Raw genomic sequence first — 26,601 nt, 5'->3', positions numbered from 1 at the left:
GCAGCCTATCCATTCACTAGAGACCAGTAACATCACTGAGAATGCAGCCTATCCATTCACTAGAGACCAGTAACATCACTGAGAATGCAGCCTATCCATTCACTAGAGACCAGTAACATCACTGAGATGCAGCCTATCCATTCACTAGAGAGCGGTAACATCACTGAGAATGCAGCCTATCCATTCACTAGAGAGTGGTAACATCACTGAGAATGCAGCCTATCCATTCACTAGAGAGTGGTAACATCACTGAGAATGCAGCCTATCCATTCACTAGAGAGTGGTAACATCACTGAGAATGCAGCCTATCCATTCACTAGAGACCAGTAACATCACTGAGAATGCAGCCTATCCATTCACTAGAGACCAGTAACATCACTGAGATGCAGCCTATCCATTCACTAGAGAGCGGTAACATCACTGAGAATGCAGCCTATCCATTCACTAGAGACCGGTGACATCACTGAGAATGCAGCCTATCCATTCACTAGAGAGCAGTGAGATCACTGAGAATGCAGCCTATCCATTCACTAGAGAGCAGTGAGATTACTGAGAATGCAGCCTATCCATTCACTAGAGAGCAGTGAGATTACTGAGAATGCAGCCTATCCATTCACTAGAGAGCAGTGAGATCACTAAGAATGCAACCTATCCATTCACTAGAGACCAGTAACATCACTGAGAATGCAGCCTATCCATTCACTAGAGAGCGATGGCATCACTGAGAATGCAGCCTATCCATTCACTAGAGACCGGTGACATCACTAAGAATGCAGCCTATCCATTCACTAGAGAGCAGTGAGATCACTGAGAATGCAGCCTATCCATTCACTAGAGAGCAGTGAGATCACTGAGATTGCAGCCTATCCATTCACTAGAGAGCAGTGAGATTACTGAGAATGCAGCCTATCCATTCACTAGAGAGCAGTGAGATCACTAAGAATGCAACCTATCCATTCACTAGAGACCAGTAACATCACTGAGAATGCAGCCTATCCATTCACTAGAGAGCGATGGCATCACTGAGAATGCAGCCTATCTATTCCTTAGAGAGCGGTGACATCACTGAGAATGCAGCCTATCCATTCACTAGAGAGCGATGGCATCACTGAGAATGCAGCCTATCCATTCACTAGAGAGCAGTGAGATAACTGACAATGCGGAATATCCATTCCTTAGAGAGCGGTGACATCACTTAGAATGCAGCCAATCCATTCACTAGAGAGCAATGGCATCACTGAGAATGCAGCCTATCCATTCACTAGATAGTGGTGACATCACTGAGCATGCAGCCTATCCATTCACTAGATAGTGGTGACATCACTGAGAATGCACCCTATCTATTCACTAGAGAGCAGTGACATCACTGAGAATGCAGCCTATCTATTCACTAGAGAGCAGTGACATCACTGAGAATGCAGCCAATCCATTCACTAGAGAGCAGTGACATCACTAAGAATGCAGCCCATCCATTCACTAGAGAGTGGTGACATCACAGATACTGCAGCCTTTCCATTCACTAGAGAGCGGTAGCATCACTGAGAGTGCAGCCTATCCATTCACTAGAGAGCGGTGACATCACTGGGAATGCAGCCTATCCATTCACTAGAGAGCGGTGACATCACTGAGAATGCAGTCTATCCATTCACTAGAGAGCGGTGACATCAATGGGAATGCAGCCTATCCATTTACTAGAGAGCAGTGACATCACTGAGATTGCAGCCTATCCATTCACTAGAGAGCAGTGACATCACTGGGAATGCAGCCTATCCATTCACTACAGACCGGTGACAGCACAGAATGCAGCCGATCCATTCACTAGAGAGCAGTGACATCACTAAGAATGCAGCCTATCTATTCACTAGAGAGCGGTGACATCACAGATACTGCAGCCTATTTATTCACTAGAGAGCGGTGAGACCACTGAGAATGCAGCCTATCCATTCAGTAGAGAGCGGTGAGATCACTGAGATGCAGCCTATCCATTCACTGGAGAGCGGTGACATCACTGAGATGATCCAGCTGATGTACAGTTTTGTTCTGTTCCTTGCAGTGGAATGTTGAACAGATTGTCTTGCATTCTTTAACATAAACAGATTCTACAGCTTGAAGGTCTTTTTACATTTTTTACACATTTTGTCATGTTTGCGTCACAAAATTTCCCAAGAACAACCCACTTCAGTGGAAACTGATGCCAAGTCACACTAAAATGCTTCCTCGTCATCTGCAGTGAATTGTGCTACTGAATCTGTAGCAGGGATCCAATAAAAAAAACAGGAAGCAACACTTTTAATTAAAGTGATCCTTTATGTAGAACATTTTAAAATCCCTCAAAAATGACCGACATGTTTCAGTTATAACACATTTGTTCATCGCACAGCCATTGCTCTGGTAGGTTATGGACCCTGTCAGTTGAAAAAAAGACTCCCTCTGAAACAGGCGAGGGACAATACTCACCTGCTCTGGCGCCTCGTATTACCAACTTTTAGCCTATTTCAGTCTCTACAGCACTCAACACTTCCGGGAGTGTCCAATGCCCATTTTCCTTGCCATGTGCTGTGGTTCCATCCTCTGACCTCTATATCACAGCAATGATCAATGATGGTGTAACGGAACCGACCCAGACTGCAGGTACTGCTTCCCCGTCCGAACACCGACAACAGACAACACAGCTGACCATACAAAACTAAACAACACCAATCTTGAAATAATCCAGAAGGTAGACTAATTTATTTGAACACAGATACAAGATATATACACTCAGGGGACAGTCCCCCCTCCCTGCATAATGACACAGGGCGGGCAATCTACATTTAGTAACAAGAGATACACAGGTATTCAAACTTCAAACCAGCTGACAGTCCCAGCAGGAGGGAGGGCTGCTGGAGACACCAACCCCCCTACAAAGCTAATATACATAAACACATACATCCCATAATAGTTTGCTCCCAAGCACGACACACAATAGAACAATGGGATGCAGCCACACAACACCAAACAATCCACAACCCCCACCCCACCTATCTCCTAGACATGTCTACACAATATTAGGACAGATCTCCCTGTACCCCTAACAGGCACAGGGTGACTTACACATAAGAGGGATATGGGGAGCTGAGACAGGGGTCTCCCCACCTCTCCAAAGTGAGCTGTGTTCCATGGGCCCCCTAGCCAAAGTGACTCCCGTCCAGGGGCGGACTGACCATATGGAAACTCGGACACTGCCCGAGGGCTCGGGGTCAGTAGGGGGCCCCATGAGATGCCCCTGGTACCTTTTTCATAGGCTTTTTTGAGTTTGGACAAGGACACAGGGGCCCCATGATCCTCTATTGCCCAGGTGCTCCATGAGTTGCCAGTCCGCCCATGCTCCCATCACAGATGGGAGTCATAGGTAGGAACTACATCATGGGACAGAGGAATCTGACACTACTGGAAGTGTTGAAAATTGGTTGGTTAAGTGCAGCATGGTGCTGTGGCAGAAAGCATACAGAGTCCCGCATTGCCAAAAACAATATATTGTGGAACTTGAAAGACAGTACAACAAGCCTGGTGGGAAGCCTCACCCAACTGGGACACTTACAACAGTTCAAAGTAGAGTCAGCGGTGTGCAGGCCCGGACTGCCAACGACATCTGTCAAGAAGAGCAGAGTGCGGCCTGGCCGGTCCAACCCAAGGGGGAGCTTCCTGACGATACAGACATAGGCCCTACTCTTTCCCTACTCCTCTGGAACCACTCCCTACTGCTAGTCCTATCCCTGACAGACGGGTACCCTGTCCCTACACTAGTCACCTGCAAAATGCTCACCAAAACCCCAGGGCAAAGAATTAAAAAGACTCTGTATGATCCAAGATGGCCGCCAAGGTCACTTGGATCCAGCGCATCCAACCGGATCACTGCTCCACAGGACTGAGGAAACCATAGAAAAACACAGTTTCACCTGACTTCCTCCTTCAGTTGCATTGCCGCTATGGATGAGCAGTGGAAACTGTAGACTGTACCTGCCTACATGTTGAAGATTCGGACAAACGCTTGAACTCTTGTAGGAAGGTTACTCATTACCATATACAGCACATGGCCTGCTCATGCAGCTAAGAATCCTTTCTGGAGATCCAGTAAAGAGACAGTTTAAAATTTTTCTTTGGCTGCATGTTATGATTTTGTGTTGGGCTGCATTCATAGCCGTCTTGGGATACATGTGGCCCATGGGCCACACGTTGGATAGCCCTGCTCTAGGTGCTTTTAAGGTTAAGCAGTACCATTGAAATCAACAGAGGCGGCTGACAAGCGTTGATGCCTCATAAAAGCGACATGCAGCTTAATTTTTAACACGGCACAATCTGACACAATGGTACCGCTCCTGTGTGACCAGCACTGTGTGGTGCCATTGTAATATCCATGGCACGTAGGCAGGGGCGGACTGGCAACTCGTAGGGCCCCTGGGCAATAGGGGATCATGGGGCCCGTGTCCTCGCCCACACTCAAACCACACCCAAAACAGCTTATGAAAAGTACCAGGGGCATCTCATGGGGCCCCCTACTGACCCCGGGCCCTCGGGCAATGCCAGAGGGCCGGAATGGTCAGTCCGCCCCTGCACGTAGGGAGGTGCAGCAGCAGTAAAGACTCAGTCCGGTAGCAGATAACTCAAACTTTGTATTGCAGAGTATGCTCTACTACAAACAAATCCAGCAGGAGAGCACCACCGGGGGTTCTTTCAAAGCAGAGATACAGTTGGTAAAGATGCACCGACGGTGTCTGTCTTAAGAAGGTGGAATACAGCCTGGCTGGTCCCAAAGGGGGCCTTACGAAGCAGGATTTCATGTCCCTAGCCCATCCCTACTCATCAGGAACGTTTCCCTGCCATTAGTACTTTCCCTCACAGACAGGTACTCTTTCCACTAACCACTACACAAAATTACCCCAAAACCTGAGGCAAGGGGGCTTATAAAGCCTCTGCTGACCCAAGATGGCTACCAGAGGTCACCTGGATACAGCATAGCCAATTGAAATGCTGCCTTCAGTGACCAGGAAACCATAGAGAAACCAGGTTTCTCCTAACTTCCTATCTAGGCTGTGCTACCACTCGTATCAAGCACCACCTACAGTGGAGAAAGCGGACTGCAAAAGCCTACAGGCAGGCGCTAAAGGGCAGTTATGAAGCTTTAAAAATGCTGAATAAATATTGCATGCACACATGATAATGACACACGTGTGAACAAGCCCTAAAATGTTGGTGGGTAACCTGGCAGATACATAGAGCCCTACATGAGGTTCCCCACCATCCCAAAGTACTACCATTGTAATCTGGTAGCAGTGAATTGCCCCTCTTGCGAAGCTTATTATTATTTGTATTTTCACTTTTACTTTGGGTCATTGGCAAACACAGTTCCCTTTTCCGTTCATAATTGATAGCTGCTGAAAAATCACGTGCAGTGACATGCATGAAGCCAAACAGAATAAAAAACTATAATATATATATATATATATATATATATATATATAATATTTTATTTTGAATCCCTTTAAAACTAAGGCCTTGCGTTGTTTCTAACCACTGCAAGTCCAGACACTTTCACCCCCTTCCAGTCCGGACACTTTCACCCCCTTCCAGTCCGGACACTTTCACCCCTTCCAGTCCGGACACTTTCACCTCCCTTCCAGTCCGGACACTTTCACCCCCTTCCAGTCCGGACACTTTCACCCCCTTCCAGTCCGGACACTTTCACCTCCCTTCCAGTCCGGACACTTTCACCCCCTTCCAGTCCGGACACTTTCACCCCCTTCCAGTCTGGACACTTTCACCCCCTTCCAGTCCGGACACTTTCACCCCCTTCCTGCCCAGGCCAATTTTCAGCTTTCAGCGCTATCACACTTTGAATGACAATTGCGCGGTCATGCAACACTGGACCCATATGCATTTTTTAGCATTTTTAACATTATCGGGACCTCACACAGAGGTCCCGTACAGCGATCGGAGCGCGGTGCCGAGCGCTCCCAGGGAGCGCGCACAGCCTGAAAATGCAGGCGCCATTTATGAACGACAACCTGCTCCTACACTGCTCCAGTCCGGCTATTTATGTACATGGGCCGGATGGGAAGCGGTTAAATGGGTTATAATAAAAGATTGTGTTTTATATTCCGGCTCTGCTGATCATTTGGTGGTTCCAAGCATGGCTCTGGTGTGGGACAACCTGGTAAATACTTCAAGTTAATTTATTAAAAGTTAAGAGTGCAAAATCTGGCACAACTGTGCATGGGAGCCAATCAGCATCTGACTTCAGCTTGCTCGATTAAGCTTTGACAGTAAAACCTGGAAGCTGATTGGTTGCTATGCAGAGCTGCACCAGATTTTGCACTCTCCAGTTTTAGTGAATCAACCCCAAAGCATCATTGAGGTTCCCCACTATTCCAAAATTCTGCCATTGCCATGTGGTGGTTTTGAAATGTCCCTGAAACGATATAGTGTACCTAGAGTATTTGACTCCCAGGGCAGATCATTTTATGACACCACCTGCTGCATACAGCAATGTTTCAGTAATTGTCTTGATATAAAATGATTAATTACATGATGAAAAGAAATGAAAACAGTGAAGACTGTGGTGAACCCAAAATAAATAATATGTGTAGAAATTACCCCTTACAATGGTACTCAGTGGAAAATTCCCCCACCTCCTACCCTCCTTGCAATAGTGGTTAGTGTAGGTGGAGGACTAATTCAGCACCATTTTCAAGAAGCCCCTAGAATCTTCAGCAGGAATCCCAGGGTTCTCGAGAAATCTGGCTGAAAAAGGCATCACTAAAAATGTAGCCTATCCATTTACTAGGAAAATGATAGACAATCCGACTTAATACATCGCTGAGAATGCAGCCAATATATTTATTAGAGACAGGGGACATCACTGAGAATGCAATCTATCCATTCATTAGAGAGCGGTGACATCACTGAGAATGCAGCCTATCCATTCATTAGAGAGCGGTGACATCACTGAGAATGCAGCCTACCCATTCACTGGACAGTGGTGACATCACTGAGCATACAGCCTATCCATTCACTAGAGAGTGGTGACATCACTGAGAATGCAGCCTATCCATTCACTAGAGAGTGGTGACATCACTGAGAGTGCAGCCTATCCATTCACTAGAGAGCGGTGACATCACTGAAAGTGCAGCCTATCCATTCACTAGAGAGCGGTGAAATCACTGGGAATGCAGCCTATCCATTCACTAGAGAGCTGTGACATCACTGAAATTGCTCCTATCCATTCACTAGAGAGCGGTGACATCACTGAAATTGCAGCCTATCCTTTCACTGGAGAGCGGTGACATCACTGGGAATGCAGCCTATCCATTCACTAGAGAGCGGTGACATCACTGAGAATGCAGCCTATCCATTCACTGGAGAGTGGTGACATCATTGAGAATGCAGCCTATCCACTCACAAAAAACTGGTGACATCACTGAGAATGTAGCATATCCATTCACTAGAGAGCGGTCACATCACTGAGAATGCAACCAATCCATTCACTAGAGAGTGGTGACATCACTGAGAATTCAGCCTATCCATTCACTGGAGAGTGGTGACATCAGGGGCGGACTAACCATTTGGAAACTCGGGTACTGCCCGGGGGGTCAGTAGGGGGCCCCATGAGATGCCCCTGGTACCTTTTCATAGGCTTTTTTGAGTTTGGGCAAGGACACAGGGGCCCCATGATCCCCTATTGCCCGGGGGCCCCATGAGTTGTGAGTCCGCCCCTGGGTGACATCATTGAGAATGCAGTCTATCCACTCACAAGAAACTGGTGACATCACTGAGAATGCAGCCTATCCATTCACTAGAGACTGGTGACATCACTGGGAATGCAGCCTATCCATTCACTAGAGAGCGGTGACATCACTGAGAATGCAGCCTATCCCTTCATTAGAGACCAGTGACATCACTGAGAATGTAGCCTATCCATTCACTAGAGAGCGGGGACATCACTGAGAATGCAGCCTATCCATTCACTAGAGAGTGGTGACATCACTGAGAATGCAGCCTATCCCTTCATTAGAGACCAGTGACATCACTGAGAATGTAGCCTACTCATTCACTAGAGAGCGGTGACATCACTGAGAATGCAGCCTATTCATTCACTAGAGACCGGTGACATCACTGAGAATGCAGCCTATCCATTCACTAGAGAGCGGTGACATCACTGGGAAAGCATCCTATCCATTCACTAAGAGATACATTGATCTCAAGAAGCAATTTCATGGAAACATAGGCACATGGGCTTGTGGGAGATGAAGAAGCCTGGAAATGATAGGAGTTTTACATGTCATTACTGTATGTTGTCTCTACTACAAGTAATTGTACTTCCTTACAGCCTACACATGTTGAGACTTGTGTCAATCTGATATACAGTATACTGTATATATAACAGGGTAACACAATGTGGCTGGGGCATAACGTTTCCTGTGACCCTCAGCAACCGATCAACTTCCAACTGTCATTTCTGTAGACCAGGCCTGAGAATTATTCACCAATTTGGATATGTTGCTACAGGTATTCATAAATAAAGACTTGGCTTAACATAAGTGTCCTGCATAGAGCCCCGAAGTCATCCCTACTAAACAGCGTTGTGATAAAATGGAATGCTGATTGTAAGCCAGGTCTTCACCTCCAACATCAGTACCTGATCTTATAAAGGCCATATTGACTGAACTGGAGAAAATCCCCACAGACACCCTCTAGAATCCTGTGGAAAGCCTTTTCCAGGAGGGTGGAGGCTATTATAGACAACTCTATATTATTAATAGTGGTGAGACCCTCCTGCGCTCCAAATAATGTGTTTAAACAATTAAAACAAATTAAATATATGAACCCCAAACAGCTGCTAGCATTAAATCATATACCAGTGATCAAGTGAATATAAACCATATAAATGCTGCGCTACATTCAAACTTATTAAGTGAATGTGGAATCCAATGACACAAATCCAATATAGTGACAATAATAATGAAATAAATAATACGTGCTTACTGATAACAAAATTATCAAATAAAACACCCAAAAAGATGAAAAAACACAAACTTAAATCTATACGCATGTGCATGAAAATACACATACATATAATTACATCACACGTGCAAATGTGAAGTGAAATAATGGTTACTTATTAAACGCAAACAAAAAGTCCAATATAAAAATGTTGAAGGTGAACAAAACTGTAAACGGTGTTTCCAATAATACTGTAAAGTGACCACAGGTGAAAACAAATCGTGCAGGTATCTGGGTGTAGATAGAGCTTATGAATCCAACCACCTTCTGGATTAGCCTCTCACCTCATCACTTCGACCCTTGCGGATCAAAGAGCAATAATGGATCCCTCTCACAGATCCTCCAGGCACCACAGCACTCCAAAAACGCTTTTCAGGATTTAATATTCCCACTCAAGCTCTGACGGAATCTTTTCTTTAGTTCTTCATCAGTAGCCTCTGGGTCGATCTGCAGCACCTCAAAGGGATTCAAATTGAAATAGGAGGATCCAGGCCTGGTCAGCCTCTCAATTTGCTGCTTTGGAGTAAGTACAGAGTCCCTCTTCTCAATCTGTTTAACCTCGGTATAAAACGTAGAAAACGCATCTTCCGCCGAAAGGCTTTCGGCGGAAGATGCGTTTTCTACGTTTTATACCGAGGTTAAACAGATTGAGAAGAGGGACTCTGTACTTACTCCAAAGCAGCAAATTGAGAGGCTGACCAGGCCTGGATCCTCCTATTTCAATTTGAATCCCTTTGAGGTGCTGCAGATCGACCCAGAGGCTACTGATGAAGAACTAAAGAAAAGATTCCGTCAGAGCTTGAGTGGGAATATTAAATCCTGAAAAGCGTTTTTGGAGTGCTGTGGTGCCTGGAGGATCTGTGAGAGGGATCCATTATTGCTCTTTGATCCGCAAGGGTCGAAGTGATGAGGTGAGAGGCTAATCCAGAAGGTGGTTGGATTCATAAGCTCTATCTACACCCAGATACCTGCACGATTTGTTTTCACCTGTGGTCACTTTACAGTATTATTGGAAACACCGTTTACAGTTTTGTTCACCTTCAACATTTTTATATTGGACTTTTTGTTTGCGTTTAATAAGTAACCATTATTTCACTTCACATTTGCACGTGTGATGTAATTATATGTATGTGTATTTTCATGCACATGCGTATAGATTTAAGTTTGTGTTTTTTCATCTTTTTGGGTGTTTTATTTGATAATTTTGTTATCAGTAAGCACGTATTATTTATTTCATTATTATTGTCACTATATTGGATTTGTGTCATTGGATTCCACATTCACTTAATAAGTTTGAATGTAGCGCAGCATTTATATGGTTTATATTTTAACTCTATATTATTGTCCATGATTTTGGATTGGGATGTCCAATAAGCTCATGCAGTTGTGATGGTCAGATGTCCACAAACACTTTGACCAAGAAGTGTGTCAGCATGACAACTACCAATTAACATTTACAGAAGATGGCCAACAATGAAAGGTTCTCCATGGCGGTCTTTAAAACCTGACGCCAACACTCCCCACCCCACCCCTCCCCCGGTGCCCATGCATGAATGCTTTCATTTTCACAAAAACCTATAAAGAATACTCTCCTGAGATCTTGACAGGTGACTATAAGACGGGGAGGTAACAACATGGAAAGACCTTTAGAATCAAGACAATAAACGGCAGCATTACAATGTGATTATCTTGTCTGATGGACAGTAAACCTTCTGAGGTCATTTATGAAGTCAGGCCATGTTTCCTAACAACCAGACTTTCCAACACGGGTTTAAAAGCGAAAGAGAAAATAGGGTTGTGTACATGGTGAAAGACAAATAGATCTTATTTTAGACATTGCCAAACAGAAACATCAAAGAGGAACTCCCCCCCCCCCTCATGTTTTTTCCCACTTACCTTTTTTGCTGGTGTTACGCACAATTCACATGCCTGGGAACCCAGCATCCTAGTATGATCCACCAAGCAACTGCCACACACTGGGTCCCATGCCGACATCCTAATATGTAAGTTCATGTTTTGACAAAAAATTAAAAAGTGAACTAATACCCTGCACCCTCCCTGCCTCACCTCCTCAGTCCTGCTCCATGGATGAATAGCTGTCAGTGCCCATGCAGCTAATGCAGCGGTCCAGGGATTTTAAAGTCATGGTCTTCTTCCCCTTATTTCCTTAGGGACAGATTAAAATAATTCTAATTTGTCAAAGTGGTCATGTGCCAGCCAGGGGCGGACTGACAACTCATGGGGCCCCCGGGCAATAGGGGATCATGGGGCCCCTGTGTCCTTGCCCAAACTCAAAAAAGCCTATGAAAAAGGTACAAGGCAGGGGCAGACTGACAACTCATGGGGCCCCCGGGCAATAGGGGATCATGGGGCCCAGTGTCCTTGCCCAAACTCAAAAAAGCCTATGAAAAAGGTACCAGGGGCATCTCATGGGGCCCCCTACTGACCCCGGGCCCTCGGGCAGTGCCCGAGTTTCCAAATGGTCAGTCCGCCCCTGACGCCAGCACCATGTGCCAGAATCCTCTGATCCGTCCCACAAGAAGACCATGGATTTCTGATCCTCATACCACTGCATCCACAGAGATGAGTGCAGTAGGGACCAGGGTTTGGGGGAGGGTGTAGGGTGTTAGTTCACCTTTTCATTTTTTAGGAAAAAATTAACTTACACTTTAACATCTGATGTTATCGGCAGTCAACTGTCTCTTCCAGGTTCAGGCTGTGCCACCTGGTCCACTCTCCTCCAGATGCTATATGGAACCTTAATTTGTCCTGGGATATGTAGTGTGCATATCTCAGGAGGCTTCAGAGCAGAGGAGACATCATTCTTGTTCAGGATCGGGGGGGGGGGGGGGGGAGCAGTAGATAGACTAAAAACTAAGAAACAAAAGCATTTTCTGCTGTTTTTTTAGATTGTTGAAGATTGAAGGAATGCAATGATGTCTAGTGCACCTAGTTAGTGAAAGTCCACATTATTTGGGGTTCTTCAGCCAGCAGCACTAATCCTAGGAGGCCTATTATAAAAATAAAACAGAACACTAGACACAATTTCTTTTTTTGTGTAGCACCCTCCTAGACGGGTTGCAGGAGTGGTTAGGTAAATTTATTTTTTTGGCTCCGTAGAGGAGGGTGTGATTATTTGGGCTGTTCTAGGCTTCACTGACTGCTCAACTGCTTCCCCCTGCCTTCTGGTTTATTCTGGAATGTAGCGGGTTGGATAAGGCGGACCCTTGTGTGGTCTCTGCCAATTCCAGGGGAAGGATGGCCAGTAGGTGTCAGATGAGTGCATAAATGGTCTGGGGCCTAAGGCAGCCCTGTTCTTGTCCTGGAGTTGTTTCCAGCCTGAAGGACTGCCACCCTTCTGGGCAGTCTGGCTAAAGTTTTACAAGAGCTCACCAAGGTCCCAGCTCAGTTAGAACTGGGGGGGGGGCTATTTTCTGAGAATAGCTGAAGCTGATCAAAGGATTCCACTGAGGATCTGGTTTGGAGAGTTCACAGGAGAAATGTCTGTTTGATATTTGAAGGAGGCATTCTAGTATCCAGGGACATTGTGGGTATAGACCTGAGTGCACAACTCTGATGACTGCTGCTACTGTCCCTTTGTGCATTAGTGCCAATGCTTGCTTGGATTGGGCCATTCCTAAGCCATTCCCTTAGTGGATTTTAGAGGGATTGTACTAAAAAGTTTAGACAAAGCGAAGAGTGTCCTCTGGTTACTGTACTGTGTTTCTGGAGTGTTCCACAGCTCCCTGCACCCTAACCAAGTTCAACTTACATTAAAGCATCAAAAGATACCAACCAGGAGTGTCAAACTCAGTTCCATCATGGGCCACATAAGCATTATGGTTTCCCTCAAAGGGCCGGTTGTATGTGTAAGACTATATGCACCCCCACAACTCCTTACATCACAGTGCACCCCCCCCCCCTTACCTTGTGCTGCTGCTGCCAGGAACAAGATGGGGGAAGAGCTGGGAAGCAGAAAGTGCAAGGTCTGGAGGAGGACCAGAGGAGGGCTGGAGTCAGATGTTGGAGTCTGCTGAATGCTGAGACCAGGGCAGGCAGCGACGAGGGGGTGCTGCGGCTGCATAGAGAGGTGCAGGATCTGTAGGAGGAGTTCTGTCCTCCTCTCCTCTGCCAACTACTGAGACGGTGTAGGGTGGGACGGAGATGAGCCTCCCCACGGATACATGGAGAAGTGCAGGATCTGGTGGATGAGTTCTGTCCTCCTCACTACAGCCAACTGCTGAGACAAGATGGGGATGGAGACAAAGGGGGTGCCGCAGCTGCAGGAGAGGTGCAAGGGCCACATGAAATGGTCTGTTGGGTCGGTTCAGCCCACAGCCTTGTGTTTGACACATTTGCCCTAGACTGATCATTCAGCAAAAAAATGACTGCTGTGGTGTGCCTGGCTGCTTTTAGCTAACTTAGGAAGATAACATGGGACTACTTGCAGCCTTTCAGTGATGAGTCCTACAATTCAATAGAGTGGGAATAGGTTAGAACCAGTACCATTTTTTTCTGTTGTCTCTTAGATTTGAGAAAAGAGAACGTGAGTGGAGATCTCCCCAAAGTGAGGATACATTTTACCTTTGACAGTTATAACAGGCGTTCCTGCTGGAAAATGTTCACGTTCTATTCTTCTTACGGTGGCATATGTAAAATTTAGCATTCCCTGCACTTTCTGTCCTGGTGACAACGATCTCAAAGACAAATAGTGAGGTTGGATCTCCCCAGAGGGCTGTTCCTTGTCTAATATATTCTCTATGGTACTGTAGCACCCTCTCAGTTAGCTAGGGGGAGCTAGTTAATTATTTTTTCTCAGTTAGAAGGCTGAGTAGCAGCCTAGGTGATAGAGGGTCAAATTTGGGTAAGGGCTCACTGATACCTATCCTTGATCTAGAGACTTAGAGAAGTCTCTAGAACTCAGTAGACAGAGGTGAGGAGAACCTGGTCTGCACTCTTGAGGGATCCTGGCCAGTCCCCAGGCAGGAGGCTTGGTATGGGATCAGGACAGCCCTTAAGAGTGATTGAACCTGCTCAGAGGGAGGGGAAAGTTCGGGTGGAAGACTGAGTGAGGAGGATGGAGTGTGGAGCCTGGGAGGAGGTCCAGAGGAGGGGCCTACCTGCAGGCAGGAGCTGGAAGGGAGGATCTCTCAGCCTCAACCATCCCCTGAGAGAGGACAGCCTGGGAAGCAGGGAAACAGCCAGACCAGCGTAAGGCCTGAAGGCAGCCACCAACCCACAAGCTTGCAGGGGGGGACTGAGTCAGTAATCCCCCACCCATGGGCCAGACAAGGGGAGAAGGCTTTTTGATGGGAAACCTGACTAGCCCCCATCTGGGACTGTTGATTTAAAAGTGGCAGATTCTGTGCTCCCTTGCCCAGGGAATCCCTCAGGTAGCTGGGTGAAGAGAATAATTCATCTGGAGTCAGAAGTGATACACCAGAAGGGCTGGAGAGCTCTCCAAGAAGAGAATCTTTGTCTATGGACTTGTACATAGTTGCTAAGGAGTTGTTCTCAAGTTGCAGTTTCCTTGGGCATTCCGTACACCCCTCAACCCCATCAATACCCCTTAAAAATCCAAAAACAAGCTCAAGGACTATTTACTATCTTCTGTGTGCACGGTCTGAAGAATACGCATGTTGCCTGGCTGTGCAGGACTATAGTGGGACCCAAAACTCAGCGACCCCTAAGTGGGTAGTGCTACAGTACTGTAAGAAATGTCATGGTCTAGTGCAGATGGTGAATGTACCTGTGCACACTGCTTTGCCCTGTACTGTATAAGGATACAACTCTGTGTATATAGAATGGAATTTTTTACGGAGTTTACAAAGACATATGCCAGCAGTTGGAAAAAAAAAACACATCCGACAGATCCAGCAAAAATGGTTTTACATTTTGAAGAAAACCCCTATTGCTCTGAGGAACATTGTACTGGAGAAAGAGCAAGTTATTGTTGGGGTATCTGTATAGATGACGATAGGACTTTAGGGACCTGCCAAGCTTAGAATTCCTTGGCAGATCCTCAGCAACAAATCCAGGTGTGTTTTTTATCTTTGTTCTTCTATAATGAAGAGCGAAGGCTCAGACCAACAGGGATAACGTCATTAGCTCAAAGCTGGTCGAAAAAGGACAAGTTCTCAAGTATCTCAAGCAGCGTTCATCTTTAGGACCATGACCTAATAGATAGTGGTCAACCTTAGGCTTGTTGGACTTAAAGCAGAACTAAAGTTAGAGATACCTACTCTCCATCCCTCCGATGCCCGTGAGGTCCTACATCTGAGCTGGCATCTTCTCCCCTGGTATTTAGCCATCTTGATTGGCTGGTGTGGTATGATGTCACTACTGTGCGTACGCGGGAGTAATTCATCCTGGCACATCGGCACTGTGCCAGCAATGTAAATGAAGCTACACATTTACATTCTGTGGAGGATTGTGAACAGGCAGGCAGGTAGGGGTATTTTATTGCAGAAGGGACATTACAGGTCTCTTCAGCAATAAAGAACCTGCCTGTTTGCAATTTTTTCAGCCTTTAATTCTGCTTTAAAAAACAAAATCCCAATACGTGTAAATTAATTGGTTTACGTGAAAGTTATAGCATCTACAAATGGCGGTATAGATACTGGGATTTTTTTTTTTTTTTTTTTTTTTTTATACTAGTAATGGCGACAATCAGCAACTTATTGCTGGACTGCGGCGGGCATTCTGATACTGGGGGGGAACTGACTTGGTGTCACTGACACCTCCAGTGACACCAGTACAGTGATCAGTGCTAAAAAAAAGCACTGACACTGTACTAATGGCACTGGGCAGGAAGGGGTTAACATCTGGGGCGATCAAAGGGTTAACTGTGTGCTTTACTATGGAGACATGCTGTGCGAAGAGATACAAAGCAGCATGTCCTTATTGACAGGAGAGAGACGTGTGCTGTTTACACACAGGTCTCTCCCCTCTCAGCTTTCCCTGACAATCCCCGAGTGCCGGCCGGGACCCAGTGATTGACATCCCTAGCCACCAATAGCGCCGTGGGTGGGGCGGCGCACACGCGTGTCCCCTACCTGGAAATGCAAATCTTGTATATATATGTGATTTTGCGCAGCCCTGCAGTAGTTCTGCTATAGGACGGAGGGCAATGCTCTAACATGGAGACTCTCATAGATCAGAGTTAGGACCGCACTATGCAGAGGAACTTTGATGAGCCAGCGTGGCTTCCACAAAGATTTGCAAAAATTGTGCAACTAAAATCCTCTGTTTATAATGCAAATTTTTTAGACAGAGCAGTTCGGGTTTTTTTTCTGTTGGCTAGCTGGTAGGTATGCTGGGAAATGTTTGTGTTGGGTTTGCTCTGTGAAAAGCCCTTCCATGTGCACTGTACTTGAAATAGCTTTGTATGAATTGATTGAAGCGTTGCCATTTCTGTTCGGATTATCGTACTGCCCTGCCTTGAGGCGGAACTCTTGGCTAATATGTTTTTATGACATTAATCCTGGTTGACTACTAATGCATGCAAAGTATATCTGCACAGAATTGAACTGCCAGTGTTTTTCTTGACCTCACTCTCCTGAAATCTTCTGCACAGCAGCACCCAGACCAGAAGACAGTGGGCCAGCTCTAGGAGCCAATCAGGCCATGCTACGTGCGCATGTGCTATATTTATTACAGGTACCTATATAGCGCCGTCAATTTACACATATATATATATATATATATATTGTACATTCACATCAGTCCCTAACCCTCAAGGGGTGTACAATCTAAGGTCCATAACCCTCAAGGGGCGTACAATCTAAGGTCCCTAACCCTCAAGGGCCGTACAATCTAAGGTCCCTAACTCACATTCATACATACACATACTAGGGACAATTTAGACAGGAGCCAATTCACCTACCAGCATGTCTTTGGAGTGTGGGAGGAAACCAGAGTACCCGGAGGAAACCCACGCAGGCACAGGGTGAACATGCAAACTCCAGGCAGGTGGTGCCGTGGTTGGGATTCAAACCAATGACCCGAGTACTGCCAGGGGGAAGTAGAAGGAGAGAAGAAGTGCCTCTAAATGCAGCAGACCACTTTAATATAGTTTCAAAGTAGGAACACTCACATGTAAGATGAGTAAAACAGGCATGTTTGTATAAACCAGTGTGCAAACACAGTATGGAACGGCTGTCACAGGTGCCTAGACATTCGCGTCTCGCTGGACAAGCGTGGTAGCAGGAGGGAGACAGCCAGCATGCACATACTCCTCAAGATGGTATCTGGAACGCATGCTGAAGCGCAACGTCGGCATAGGCGTGATGACGTCAGTGACCAGAATTAATTGCGACGCGTTTCGGAGCATGCGCTGGCCTCTATTGGCGGAAGTGCGCTCCCTTGTCAAGCATAGGAATGGCAAAGGCAGAAGACCGTTCATTATATACACTAGCTATGGGAACATATTTGGCAATCTGCAATTAACCTAATTGGGGAAATATAAACGGAGACATGTGGGCTCTATATATAAAACATGTGGGTCTTATATTTAAAACAATCAGTGAAGGAAAAATAATAATAAAAAGCGAGGGAAGAATTAAAGATGGTGTAAGATCTCAGCTAATTTGCAGTGTAAAAATGATATGGGGCTTGAAAATAAATAAGAAAAAGAAAAAAGAAAAAGGAAAAAAATTATGAAAAATGAAAAAAATATATGTGTGGGAAAAGAAAAACAAATAGAAGAATGAAAAAATGAAAAAACGAAAAAAGTATATGTGTGGGAAAAGAAAAACAAATAGAAGAATGAAAAAATTTAAAAAATATATGTGTGGGAAAAGAAAAACAAATAGAAGAATAAAAAAAATTAAAAAAATATGTGTGGGAAAAGAAAAACAAATAGAAGAATGAAAAAATTTAAAAAAAATTGATGGAAATGAAAAAATGACAAAATGAAAATATGAAAAATGAGAAATAGATACCGGTATATGAAAACAATGATTAAATGGTATAATGTAATATGATATAATGAAGGGGGAAGTATTAACCATGTATCCACTGTGCTGCCCATTATAGTCAACAAGTGTGAGCAAAATTGTCATCCACATCAGTGTGCTGTCTGGTCAGTAGTCTGGTTGTGTGTTCTTGACCAGGTTGTGTCTTGATCAGGGTCTGGCTGCACTCTCTGTCTGGATCACAAGACTGACTGCACAGAACCGTATAACTTTGGGCAGGTAAATCGGTATTTCAGCTGTGCATTTAAGGTACCCACAGATATGATGACAGATCAGGCAGAAAATAAATTTCATATCTATGGGAAGACCACTAGCTGGTCACCACTTGCCGACCTGCCACAGTACATATACAGGTACAGGCACAGCGACGTACCCAGGGGCAGACTGACAACTCATGGGGACCCTTGGCAATAGAGGATCATGGGGCCCCTGTGTCCTTGCCCAAACTCAAAAAAGCCTATGAAAAAGGTACCAGGGGCATCTCATGGGGCCCCCTACTGACCCTGGGCCCTCGGGCAGTGCCCAAGTTTCCAAATGGTCAGTCCGCCCCTGGACATACCTGTATGTTGCTGCCTGTTTCTGGGGTTTGGTGCACGTGCGCACCCCCACCTACCTTCTCCCCTGTGAGTTTGTCAGCCAATGATTCATAGCCAGGACCGGCTGATCAGCTGTGTCCAATCACAACCTTGAGCTCTGACAAACAACACAGGGCTCTGTAGAGAGGAAATAATTTTTTTGTTTCTTTTCCCTGCAAAGCAGGGAAAAGAAACAAATCGATCTGTAGTAAAAAAAAAAAAAAACACAGCACACAGTACACAATATAACACTTGTTAGGCACACAATTAACCCCTTTTCTGCCCCTGGATGCTAACCCCTTCCCAGCCAATGTCGTTAGTACAGTGACAGTGTATTTGTGTCACTGATGATGTCAGTGGCAGTCAGTTCCCCTCAGCATCAGTTAGAGTCAGATTGCCCGTCACACTATCTCAGTCTCACTATAGGTTGCTGATCGCCGCCATTACTAGTATAAAAAAAATAATAAAAGTTCCAGTATATATCCCATAGTTTGCAAACTCTTTACTTTTCATATAAACTGAACAATAAACACTTATTGGGATTTTTTTTTTTACCAAAGACATGTAGCAGAATACATTTTTGGCCTAAATTTATAAAGACATTTGATTTTTGAATTTTTCTATTGGCTATGTTTAAAAGCAGAAAGTACAAAATATAGTTTTTTTCCCCCGAAATTTTTGGTCTTTCATTTATATAATAAACAATAAAAAAACCCAATGGTGATCAAATTTGACCAAAACAAAACTCTTATGTGTGTGAAAAAAAATATAAATTTCATTTGGTTACAACCACACAATTGGCAGTTAAAGTAGTGCAGTGCAAAATAGCAAACAAATGCCCTGGTCATGAAGGGGGTAAAATCTTCTGAAGCTCATACACAGCTCAAATTTCACCCTTACTGGCATCAACCAGCTTGACAATAGTTGATTGAAAACTGATGGCCGAAAAGTGCCTGCATCCAATGAGATGCAGGCACCAGGGGCGGACTGACCATTTGGAAACTCGGGCACTGCCCGAGGGCCCGGGGTCAGTAGGGGGCCCCATGAGATGCCCCTGGTACCTTTTTCATAGGCTTTTTGAGTTTGGGCAAGGACACAGGGGTCCCATGATCCCTTATTGCCTGGGGGCCCCATGAGTTGTCAGTCTGCCCCTGGCAGGCACCCTTCGGGTATTCTGAAAACCGCTGGAGCTGGCTGTCACAATACAATAACTGGCAAAGGAGATTAATCCACATGGATGGAGGAATCTGGTAGATTTTTTGTTCTACGTCTGTGTGTTTTTCTTACCCGATTTAGAAAGCCTACACTAATCACTATTGGTCCTCCCTGAGGTAAGCAATCATTGCACGTACATTCTCCCCCTAATGACGTGCCAAGTTGAATGTTCCTGCTCATTGACCACCACCCAATGGTGGTCAAAGTGTGTTTGCATGCCCAACAGCTGATGTAGATCATATTAATAGACCTAAAAGGGCAGTTGGACACATCTGCACCATCTGATCACCTTCAGGTCATCTTTGTCTACCGACATGGCCCTAAACATGACCAAATGTTCTCCTCAAGTCTTCAAGGATAACTCAGAGAGGAGCACACAGACGCCTTTGTTGGAGACAACAAAAGTGGTTAGGCATGGTATTCTATCCTCTCTAGTAAGTATTTCATTCGATAGCTGGGAACCATCTAGGACGGGTGTCGGCTACCCGCGGCTCCAGAGCCGCATGCGGCTCTTTTTCACCTTGGCTGCGGCTCCGGAGCACACTGCCCACCAGGTGACAGGCAATAGGGCAGCAATGGGCAAACTACGGCCCGGCGGACCTTTTAATCCGGCCCGCGTAGCTAGGCTCCCGCTAGGCTCCTCTCACAGTCCGCCCTGAAGACCGGTGTAGCATGAAAATCTGTCTCCTATGAGGATCTGTCCCCCTCGACGTATCTGCGCATGTGCCGGAGATCACCGATCGGCTGCTAATGCCTGAAACTGGCACATGCGCAGATACGTCGAGGGGGACAGATCCTCATAGGAGACAGACTTTCATGCTACACCGGAACGGCGCGGGAACACGGCGAGAGGAACGCGCGGAGCAAAGGTAAGTGAATTGACACAGGGGGGACTTGGGGACTTAATATGGCGGATGAATTAATATGGGGAATGAATTACTATATGGGGGATGAATTACTATATGGGGGATTAATTACTATATGGGGGATTAATTACTATGGGGGATGAATTACTATGGGGGATGAATTACTATGGGGGATGAATTACTATATGGGGGATGAATTACTATATGGGGGATGAATTACTATGGGGGATGAATTACTATATGGGGGATGAATTACTATGGGGGATGAAATACTATATGGGGGATGAATTACTATGGGGGATGAATTACTATGGGGGATGAATTACTATGGGGGATGAATTACTATATGGGGGATGAATTACTATGGGGGATGAATTACTATATGGGGGATGAATTACTATGGGGGATGAATTACTATGGGGGATGAATTACTATATGGGGGATGTATTTTCAGTTTTAAAAATGTGGCTCTCAAAAATTTCAATCGTGGTTTTGGCAAGATTTGGCTCAGTTGAAAAAAAAGGTTGCCCACCACTGACCTAAGGCTATGATTGTGATTATGACGATACACTGTGGCCCTGATTAACCCTTTGCTTACTGGGCCCTTAAACCCCCTTCATGACCAGAGCGCTTTTTGCAATATATGCAGTGTCGGATTTGTTTTAAATGTTGCAATGGTTTTGCGGCTCCCAGTCTTTTTTTCCCTCTCGGAAACGGGTCCAAGTGGCTCTTTATGTCTTAAAGGTTGCAGACCCCTGATCTAGGATGAATCAAGCCTGTCTATTCCAAGCCAGTAACTCACCAAAAACAAAAGCAAAGGGGACAATGACTGCCCTGGAACATCTTCAGAAACAAACCAGCGATGCCATATTATGTACCTAATACATACAATCCCATGAATGTGCAAAACATCCAAGAGTCCAAGGTTTTTATTGATAAAATTGAAAAAAACAATGCGTTTCAAGGCAAACCTTGGACTCTTGGATGTCTGTATTGCATCTCCATTGGATTATATGTATGTGGATTCTCAACTCTGGGTCCTTTCCCTGAGCCTGAGGGTAGTCCCCGTTTTGTGGATTGCTGCCGAACCGGAGCCAGTAACAATTTCAGTGACCCTTAGAAAATCTGATTCCAGCATTCCCCATTGGTTCTTGTGTTTGGACGCCCGTACATTGAATCATTTCTATAAAACAGTGGTGGTCAGCTTTCTTGGTGTGGGTATGAACCAGGGGCTGACTGACCATTCGAGCACTCGGGCACTGCCCGAGGGCCCGAGGTCAGTAGGGGGCCCCATAAAATGCCCCTGGTACCTTTTTTATAGGTTTTTTTGGGTGTGCTTTGAGTGTAGGCAAGGACACAGGGGCCCCATGATCCCCTATTGCCCGGGGGCCCCATGAGTTGTCAGTCCGCCCCTGGTATGAACACAACAAAGTCCAGACGGCTGCACTCTTCAACTTTATTTATTATTAAACAAGTAAAAACATCACCAATGGTGGGGGGCAGCAAACAGTGGGCCCGTTTTACGCTGCTACAGCACTTATAAGTTGGTGCAGCCATCTGGACTTTGTTGTGTTCATGCATGTGGCTGGCACCCTCGGAGCTGGATACTGCATTGAAAACTGAAGCCTGGAAATGACCACCTTGAGGGGTTGCCTCATGAGCAACCCCCAACATCACCAAAGGGCCGAATGTGAAATTCAGTGAATATCAAGTGTCAGAGACAGCAGATACATAACAGGATATAGTCAAAGACTAATGGCATGATACAAGAGATAGTCAGAGATTGTGGACATGTTAAAAAAAATGTTCAGAGACTGTGGATGTAAAACAATACATGGTCAGAGACTGCAGACATAATAGAGGAGATGGTCAGAGACTGGGTATAGTAAAAGAGATGGTCAGAGACTGCACTCATGATAAAAGAGATGGTCAGAGACGGAAGACATAGTAGAAGGGATGATCAGAGACTGCAGACATGATACAGGAGATGGTCAGAGACTGGACATAATAAAGATATGGTCAGAGACTGTGGACTTTTTAAAAAAAAGATGGTCAGAGACTGTGGATATAAAACAATACATGGTCAAAGACTGCAGACATAATAGAGGAGATGGCCAGAGACTGGATATAATAAAAGAGATGGTCAGAGACTGCACTCATGATAAAAGAGATGGTCAGAGACTGCACTCATGATAAAAGAGATGGTCAGAGACTGCACTCATGATAAAAGAGATGGTCAGAGACTGTGGACATGTTAAAAAAAAGATGGTCAGAGACTGTGGATGTAAAACAATACATGGTCAGAGACTGCAGACATAATAGAGGAGATGGTCAGAGACTGGATATAATAAAAGAGATGGTCAGAAACTGCACTCATGATAAAAGAGATGGTCAGAGACTGAAGACATGATACAAGAGATGGTCAGAGACTGCAGACATAATACAGGAGATGGTCAGAGACTGCAAACATGATACAAGAGATGGTCAGAGACTGCAGACATAAAACAAGAGATGGTCGGAGTCTGCAGACATGATACACAAGACCTTCAGAGACTGGGGACATGCTATAGGAGTCGTTGGAGACTGGGGACATGCTATAGGAGTCGTTGGAGACTGAGGACATGCTATAGGAGTCGTTGGAGACTGGGGACATGCTATAGGAGTCGTTGGAGACTGGGGACATGTTACACACCACTTCTAGAAATCATTGCTATAACAGGGCAGTAAGGAAAAATGGGATTAGTGTCTGTAGGGGCCCTGAGGGCTGCAAAAAAGTGCCTACAGGTTGGACACCAGGGCTATAAAAGGAGACCAGTAAAAGAAGAAGCTATCACTGCTGATCTCTCCTCCTGAAGACGCCAGTAAGTTGTCATGCTGATCCTCTGTCTTCATTGCTTCAAGTCACTCTTAGATTGTAAGTTCCCAGGATCAGGGCCCTCCTAACCCTCTTAAATTGAACTGTATTGTTGTTGTATTGTCTCCCTTTATATTGTATAGTGCTGAGCAAACTGTTGGAGCCATATAAATCCTGTATAATAATAATATAAATCCTGTATAATAATAATAATATAAATCCTGTATAATAATAATAATATAAATCCTGTATAATAATAATATAAATCCTGTATAATAATAATAATATAAATCCTGTATAATAATAATATAAATCCTGTATAATAATAATAATATAAATCCTGTATAATAATAATAATAATATAAATCCTGTATAATAATAATATAAATCCTGTATAATAATAATAATAATAATATAAATCCTGAATAATAATAATAATATAAATCCTGTATAATAATAATAATATAAATCCTGAATAATAATAATATAAATCCTGTATAATAATAATAATATAAATCCTGTATAATAATAATAATAATATAAATCCTCTATAATAATAATAAATCACCAACTAGAAACAAGAGTGCAGATAATGACGTCTGACTTTTTTCTGACGTTCTAGATCTACAAACTTCTTTACAGTCACTGACAAGGCCAGAACCAACCAAGCAAATGGCATTTAAAGAAAGTCATCAATCTCTCATGACAAGTTTGTGTTAATGAGTCAGCAAAGAGATACAAAATGATCCGACCTTAAAATATTGATTTTGAGCGATCTGACCCTTTTATTTACTCTTTTCTTATGGACTTCCCAGTGGGCTAAGTTTAACCTTTATCTTTTCTCTTAAACACCCTCATTACATTGTAACCAGATCCATATCTAGGCTTTCTCCCTCCCTTCCTCCTTACCTGCTGGGCTTTCTCCAACAGAGCAATCAGAAGCAGAAGACAGAGCTGGATTTGCGGCACCATCTTCATGATTCCAGGTTCAACTGGATCACATAATAGTTCCCGGAAAATTGTTGGAATTTAAAGATCCATTAAAGGGACGTCAGTCTCAGGTCTCCATCGTGAGCAGATGGTTCCACGTCTCCAGTTTGGAGTTCCTCCGAAGTCCAAGCTGTTCTATTTTAGGGTCAAGGTTTACTATTAGTGGCACGCTGGGGTTCTCTTAGCTGGATCTGTTTTTCTAAAGCTGTAATTTCCCAATGGCAGAAAAAAAGCAACAGCTCTTCCTACTATTCCAGTAATACATGCTGGGAGAGGAGGGAGGGCTGTATGCGGAAGGTAGTGGTAGCTGTCATTTCAAGGAAAAGGGAGAGGCTTTGGAGGAGGAACTATTATAATCACTTGTATGTATATAGAAGGGAACAGTTACCATCTGCTAGATATTCTCCAGGAGAACTTCGCTGCTGATTCCAGCTCTTCCATAATCAACATGTCAGTCTCAGGCAACCTAGGAGAGCTGTGTATTCTACTATCTCTTCTTTATACAATGTATCAAAAAAACTCAAAGGGCCCATTTATACCGTATGCAGTTACCTGCGTTTTTCAAATACTTTCCCCACAAAGTGCCGCGCCTCACTCCATATACCCAATATCACATAAATCATGAAAAATATCAAAACCAATCTAACAAAACAAAAATATTAGCAACAAAGTCCAATTTCAAACTTCTATATGTATAATCCAATTTCCACTTCAAACAGCACTTCTTAACCCCTTCACTCCTGAGGGTAAAACAAATCTAAATGCCTAAGCACAATTTTGCAATGTTGACCTGTCTTAGTAAAACTGTCCATATCATCACAACTACTTTGTACATCCGGGTGGATTATACCGCGTTTTTTTCAGGACAAATTGGGCTTTCATTTGGTGGTAAATGGTAATGGATATCTCCTGATTTTTTTTTATTATCAAAGGAAAACTGGCCCCAAAAAAAAATTCCTCTATGTGCGATTGATAGCCCCTGCGTGGGCATGATTTGTTGCTCCTGTGTTAATTGTTATAAATTAATAAAAACCATTGAAATACAAAATAGTAAAAAAAAAACAACTTTTTTTTTATTTAGCTGTGTGTTTCTTGTTACTACCATAACCTACCACCAAAATCAATTCTCCAGCTCTTGACGATCGCAGCGATACCATATATGTGTATGTCATTTGTTGTTTGTACCCGGAGTACAGCCCAGAAACAATAGTGCGCATTTTGTTTTTGTCTTTTTTTTTTTTACCTAAAACACACTGACATTGACACTAACTGATACTGATACCATTTTTAATCCTGATCTTTGACCCTGACCTTTGACCCTGACCATGACCCAAACACTAACCCTTGCACTGCACTAGATCAAACCTTGATCTAGGTATTTTTTCTTTATTTTTTATTTTTTAATATTTATTATCTTTTTCTTTTTTTTTTTACAAACATTTTTTTTTCTCTCTACACCAGGAGTTAGATAGATACAATGTATCTCTCTTCTCCATTCATAGAGAGAGAAAAAAAACAAGGGGGCCGGGCTGTACAGTGACTGATCACTGTGATAGCCAATCAGAGGCTATCACAGTGATCATGTGACCTGGAATTGGGAGTCCCGGATCCCGATCATTAGAACGGGACCCGGGGCCCTCAGTGACACCACGGTCTTTGTGCTGGGAGAGTGCTGTGCGTCGAGTTCCCACCACAAAGACAGGTACGCAAATATGCGGCCCCACAGAAAAAGCCCAGTTCTGTGAGGCCGCATATTTGTGTGGCGTCGGCGTCAAGGGGTTAATGTTGCTATTATGCTAATATTGCTTCCGGCACTTCTTCATGCCAAATAATTGTCAGGGCAGGAGCTGAGGAACGGACAGGCAGGCCTAACAATGTAACGCACTGGCTGACGACAACCACCACCCACAGACCGAAGTCCCTCAGGGCGCGGAGTCTAAGTCCCAGGCTGCCCTTCACCAGGGCCCCTGATGGTGGGGATGGACTTGACGCAGCCAGGAACCAGGTCGCGGCCCCCGAGACACCTCAGCTGCGGTAATGGCCGCCGCCAATGGCGTGTAGCTGGTGGAAGAGACAAAAGAGTAGTC

At 44.6% G+C, this 26,601-nt stretch overlaps 1 protein-coding gene across 1 annotated transcript in view; it reads right to left on the bottom strand.

Moving 5' to 3' along the window:
- Positions 1-24,826, bottom strand: part of LOC149437061 (tumor necrosis factor receptor superfamily member 26-like) — a 65,935-nt gene extending 41,109 nt beyond the window's left edge. The window contains exon 1 of the mRNA XM_089661184.1: positions 24,434-24,826. Within this exon, the coding sequence (XP_089517310.1) occupies positions 24,434-24,502 (69 nt within the window). The 5' untranslated portion in view covers positions 24,503-24,826. The remainder of the gene's footprint in view (positions 1-24,433) is intronic.
- Between the last annotated feature and the right edge of the window lie 1,775 nt (positions 24,827-26,601).

This window comes from Staurois parvus, unplaced genomic scaffold, assembly GCF_062004578.1.
Source record: "Staurois parvus isolate SC_StPar_1 unplaced genomic scaffold, SC_StPar_1.0 ptg001321l, whole genome shotgun sequence".
Lineage (NCBI taxonomy): Eukaryota > Metazoa > Chordata > Amphibia > Anura > Ranidae > Staurois > Staurois parvus.
Note: the sequence above shows the minus strand (reverse complement) of the source record. Positions and strands in the feature narration are given on the sequence as shown.